The 6,000-nt window shown below is 43.5% G+C and overlaps 1 protein-coding gene across 2 annotated transcripts in view; it reads left to right on the top strand.

Annotated features, from left to right (window-relative positions):
- Positions 1-1,460: 1,460 nt before the first annotated feature.
- The window catches only part of MED13L (mediator complex subunit 13L), a 964,037-nt gene continuing 959,497 nt past the window's right edge, over positions 1,461-6,000 (top strand). For both annotated transcript variants that reach the window (XM_085634904.1, XM_085634903.1), the window contains exon 1: positions 1,461-1,615. In XM_085634904.1, coding sequence (XP_085491030.1) covers positions 1,544-1,615 — 72 coding nt within the window. In that variant the 5' untranslated portion in view covers positions 1,461-1,543. The remainder of the gene's footprint in view (positions 1,616-6,000) is intronic.

The raw sequence follows: 6,000 nt of genomic DNA, 5'->3' as shown, positions 1-6,000 counted from the left end.
AATACCACGGGATCATTGTATCAACATAGGCCCCTCGCCAATTAAGTGGACCCCATCCGGTGATCATCCACAGACCCACACTGAATAGAATTGATTTTTTCTCTCTTACTAAGGCCGTCACCTTCTATCCAAGTCCTGGTCCAAGTACTGTGTCACTTGTATCATCACACTATTGTTTGACGGCCTTCCATGAAATATCATTGCATACATATATGAATGACGTAATTTATATATAAAGAATTTGCATAATGAACTGTCTTGTGTGTTGCTTACAGTAGAATACTGTATATTTCTTGAATAACGCTTGACTATGCCTAATATGTAAAGTAATTCTTTCACCCAACGGAACCATTGTTTACCTTATAAACATGGCTGGCTTGGGGCACGTGTATTTGTCCAATTTATTGGTCTGAGTGGTCTTTGGACCCCGTGAGCCGGACATTGCCTTCGATGAGTCGCCACCCCAGTGTATAGGGGAGGTGCGTTTCGAGCCCCCGGCGTCTACAGGCCTGCTCAGATTCATTTTTTAAAGGCACAGGGAGATTTTTTAAAGTCATGTGGAGATTACATGATTTGCTCAGAATCACAAAATGTTGAGCTGACGTGGAGACTCAAACCTGGTTTCCTTCAGACTTCATTGTGTTTTCTGTCTGCATTTATTTTTAAAAGTGGATAAATACAGAAAATGTGATTCTTTTAAGTGACTCTTTGTGCTGCCTTTCATTAATTATAGCCCAACAGCTGAGCAGATGGGACAGCATGGGAAATTAAAAAAACAGGATGAAATTTCTTTAAATAACTGAATGTGTTAATATACAATTATAGCATGTTGCCAGTGGATGTACTGCTATGTAATATTTGGCAATTAAATACCTAAAACATGACAAACATCAAATTATGAGTGCACATCTATCATTTAAAAAAACACAGAAATGTACAGTTTTACAATTACATTTATACGCAAAACACAAAATAAATATGGCTAAATACAGAAAATGGCCCAAAAATAATTATGGATCAATACACAGACGGAAATGTTAAAAAATAAATACCATATAACCGGGAGCCCTATATATAACACATATATTATAACGAGCTTTATGCAGCACTTGCTGTGGCAAATGTTGCCATGTTCAAGTGCTAAAATAACAAATTTCGATGAACTCCGAGATACCTTTATTTTAATTTCAGCCCCTTTAGCTCAATGTTTGTTGCGCCCCTGCTGAGAGATGAGCGGGTTTATTTAAAAAGGCGAAATTCAAAATCGTCACTTTTGTTAGCCCTACAGACGCCCAGACTCTCCTGTCTGAATCACGGTATTCGGTTGGATGTAAAAGTGCTTCTGTTTCAATCCCATCCTCGCAACTTTAACAACCTCTCAAACAGCTCTCTCGCGCCACAGCCGCCTTCAACCAAGGCGGACTCGCGCGTGCGCAATGACAAGGCCGTGTGATGTCAGCACGTGACGTGCGGCGTCGCTCACTCGGACGGCCCCTTCCTCTGAATACAGACAGTCGCAACCGGGGCGGCCGTGGAGCGGACCATGAGCGCGGCGGGGAACTGGGGGGCGAACGGGGCAAGCTTGGAGGACTGCCACTGTAACCTCTTCTCACTGGTGAGCGGTGTGGGTAGCCGGGGGATGAGGGCACTGCAGGGGAGGAGGCGGGTAATCACTCGAGACATGGGTGGGGGCCAGTTGTTGGCTACCTGGGAAGGTGCTGACCCTGCAGCCGCCTCTCACTGGTGAGGGTGGCACATGAGATTGGATGGAATTTGAACCATCCCTTTCTCACTGCTGAGAGGAGCAAGGGGGAGGCCCCACAGACGGCAGCCTCCGGGGCACTGCAGCCTCCTTTCATTGCGAGGGGGCGCTGGAGGCGAGAGGAGGCACGGCATCCTCTTGTCGCTGGTAAGGGATCGCTATAGATATTGCCATGTGTGGCAGCCTTGCGGAAGAGGGCAGTGCATCTCCTTACTGGCAGGGGATGGGAGAGATCTCCTCCTGAATGTAATCACCTGCCCGGGGTAATTATGAGAGCTGCAGTGGGGACCTTTGAAGTATTGAACAGCATCCTTTTATTATTTTTTTTTTACTTGTTACCCGTGTGTTGTTTGATCTCGCCGGTTTATCTTGAGATCTGAACTATTACCTGTTCTGCTCATTTGACTGTGTGTGGAACTAAGTTGGTTGGTTATTGTCTGTTTCCTGTTGTTATTGAAGCTGCTGCTTGAGATTTGGCTCTGAGCTATGTATGTGAATCGAGTAGCGTGTGATCTGTCCGGTTGTCCTGGGGTTTCAAAGAGAGTGTACTGACCTCTTCTCTTGAGGTGTCAGTGCAAATGTTGATCTGTACGCCTCTCTCGAAGTGTCGGGGTTGCCCCGTTCTCCTGGGGTGTCGGGGCTGCCCCGTTCTCCTGGGGTGTCAATGGGAGTTATGACCTGTAGTCCTTCTGTTGTTATTGCTGACATGTGATCTTCTGGTATTACTGCCAGTGCCGAGTTGTAGTCCTCCGGCATCAGTGCCAGTGCTGGCCTTAGTAATGAGGTGTCAGCGGGAGGGCTTACTTCTCCTGAGGTGTCAATGTGTGTCTCTAGCCTGTTGTCCTAAGGTGTCTGTTGCAGTGGTAGCGCTGACTTGTTTGCTTGAGGTGGCAGTGATTGTTATTACCTGCTTTTGTTGAGGAGAGAGTGAGGAATCTGAAAGTGGCAGGGTTACTTCAAACTTGTTTGCTGGAAGTGAGGCTGCAATACTGTTATCCTGAGGTGTTCTAATACTCTTGTTTGATGGTATGTTGCTGCTCCATAGGCTCCCATGTCATGTTTACCATTATCCTCCGCTTTTGAGGCACTCACTTGGGGCAACATGACATACTCATTGCACCTGTTAGCTGCAATTAATAGGTGACTGTCCAGATTGTTAGGAATGGTTCCTGTTCAGTGTGGTCTAGCCATTTAGTGATGGCGACCTTGAGGCTGCTGTAAGTGCCCCTGTAGCTGTTGTCAAGTGCCCACTGAGGAGCATCTGGCTGTGACTAAGAATCTGTCTCCCTTAGACAGACATTCATCTGAGTGCTGGTGCAGATGTGGAACTGTGCAGTGAATTGCCATTACACGCAAGCCAAGGCGCTCCTGTGAGTGTAGTGCATGTGTTCTTAAAGAGCTATTACTACACTCTCCTATGAATCTTTGCGTTTTGAGATCAGTTTGGCTAATTTCATTTTTGTATTCAACAGAAACTGACCTTACCAACTTTGCACAAGATCATCTAAGAGTTGGCCATAGTAGACTTAGAGCAAAAAACACTAGTTAATGCTTGTCCTGTAAAAGTAATGGAAAGCATTTTGTTTCAACGCTGCACTTCATTACTAAGCTAAGAGAAATTGTAAACTTGTGCTTAACTTGTCTTGGTGAAGGGGACTATTTATTTTTATTGACTTGTGGCTGTAGGGACTTGTTTTTGACTAATAATAGAGACAGGCCAGAAGGTATCACAATGGTACAGGAAAGAGATCCTACCAAGCAGCCTAAAATGGGTTAAAGAGATAAGGAAGAAAATATTACTGGCCTGTGAGAATATAAAGGTGAAAATCTCCCAAGAATCCCTGCAGGTTGAGTTCACTAAGAGTGATCTTACAAAATATGGACAAGAAGTCTCAAGAAGAGTTGATATGGAATATTTGGCCATGAAAAAACCTGTGCAATTTGAGGGATTCATGGCGAAATGAAAATTGGTTCCCCCTATTTGGATATCTTACCAAACCACTGGTATAGACAGGAGATTTTAAGATTGAGAATAGGTATAAATCCCTGGCTGGTAAAAAATGTTACATAATGATGGTTATTGTAAGTGTACACTGGGCACTAAAGGTGATATATTGCACATCTTGCTAGATTGTGTAACATTTCTAGAGCAGCGTAAACAATACCTCCTCCCAATATTTATAAAATATGATATAAGGCTACGGATTAAGGCGGCAGAACTACTTATAGAAATGCCTAAGCTTGACATAGCGATTGCATTAGGGAACTATATGAAAGTGATTAAGTTTCCTTAGAGAGAATTAGCCGGTATGTTTAGAGATTTTAAACTGTCTTAATTTTTGTACAAGGTTAATATATTATTTTTTTTTTAAAATGATGAATTGTATTTTAAAGAATGTTTTAAATTATATATAATCTTATAATGAGCTGTGTCGCCCTGTGCAGGAAATCCGGAATTGTTACTCCATTTTTTTGAAAAATTACCAACTTTTAACATTGAGAATGTATAAACTGTGATGTTTTATCTTGTTTTAAATTAGTTTCACAACTTAAAGACCAAGGTCTAAATAAACATTGCTTTGACTTGACTAGTAATTTGCATGACTACTTTGTATGACATGGACCCTCTACTTTGGTGAGTAGTACCAACATCAGAGTACCGGTTGCCTGTGATGGGGATTCAGTTATGAACTGAGAGCTGGCTCTCATGAGGGAAGACCTCCTCTTGGGAATTCACATAGAAAAATAAATGCTTCTTTTGGAATTATCCCTCATGAGAAGGGGTTTCACATGTGGTGGTGCCACTCTGATGCAGCATTTTTTTTTATGTAACCGTTTATAATGTGCACTTTTAGGGATTGGTGTTGGGGAGATTTACAATATAAAATAAACTAGCATGATATGGGTTGCATTGATTATGGGAAAATGATGCAAGCAGCTAGATGATTTGTAGACGTTACATGTTTGTTGTAGGTCCCTAAGAGCCCTTGCTGAGTTCATGCAAGTATTGTCTTCCGAGGTGGGCCTTCAGCTGATTATAAAAGGTGGTGAGCAGGGTCAGGTTTTGCTATTGGGAGGCACAGTTCCAGGCTCTGCTGGTTAAACCACAGAAGGACTATTTTCTTGCCGGAGATCTTCTAAATTTGGGGATTTCAAGATAGATTTTTATAATGTCTGAGACCGCCTTTAGACTGCCAGCGAAAAGTAGGTATATTAGGGAGATAATGGATGACTTTAAGGTCAAGGCAGAAGATTTAATTGGATCCTTGCAATCATGAGAAGCCAGTGGAGGTTGCAGAATGTAGGACTTATGAGGATGAGTCTCGGGATGATTAAGTGAACAGCTGTTTTAAGATGAACCGCAGAGGAGGTGGGACATTTTCTTTAGAGTGTGGGGTGAAAGTTAGACTCACAGTTTATGTGAAGAATATGTGTAATTTCTGAATCTAGAGTGAAAGTATGTGGCTTATGGGATTGGTGCTAGTATTTGGAGATTTTCAAAAGAGGTAGGTTTTGCTCAGAAGGAGCCACCCCTTAAAGATTGGAATGTATTTATGTAACCCTTTATTGCCTTGATGAGTCAATCGAGCGTTTTCAGTGGATGGGCAACGCTTCAGCACATTGTAGGTCGAGCTCTCTTGAAAATGTGTGGTTTTGTAATTAATTTTATGTGGGGATTGTTTTGGTTGGTGCTTGGTTACCCCATGTGGTTACCCATAAGCTTACTTTGTATTGTTGTATGTGGTTGGAAAGCTGTGGGTTGCAGATGTGGCTTCCATGGGAAGTGTTTAGGTGGAAACAAGTCGCCTCCAAGTTCCAGGGAGGCCCAGCGCCACTTCCAGGTGTTCAGGACCCATCTGTGATAATGTTCTGACTTGTGGCTCAATCACATGCCGACAATTTAACAGAACGAACAACGCTTTGAGCTTGCAGCTAAGGCCCTTCCTAGATGGCGTTATCCCCTATGGATAATCACATGTAGGTGGAGGTAGCCCCTGTAGAAGGAGAGCTGCCTCGTGAAGACTGTCAGCTTCTACTATCGCTGCTGAAGGCATCCTCACTGCGATGGGCAAATAACACCATTTGCAGCCTGTAATTCCAATGTGTGCTGCTCACACGGGGGAGGCACTTGTCCGTATCATTACCCAGTGTTTCCTCGGAAATCTGAGCACTGGGAGGGAAGCTTGCTCTGCCTGCTCTGGGATTGCCGGCCCCAGCCTCCGCTCCCATGTGTCCCA

The sequence above is a fragment of the Triturus cristatus genome, chromosome 11 (genome assembly GCF_964204655.1).
Source record: "Triturus cristatus chromosome 11, aTriCri1.1, whole genome shotgun sequence".
NCBI classification, from domain to species: Eukaryota; Metazoa; Chordata; class Amphibia; order Caudata; family Salamandridae; genus Triturus; species Triturus cristatus.
Note: the sequence above shows the minus strand (reverse complement) of the source record. Positions and strands in the feature narration are given on the sequence as shown.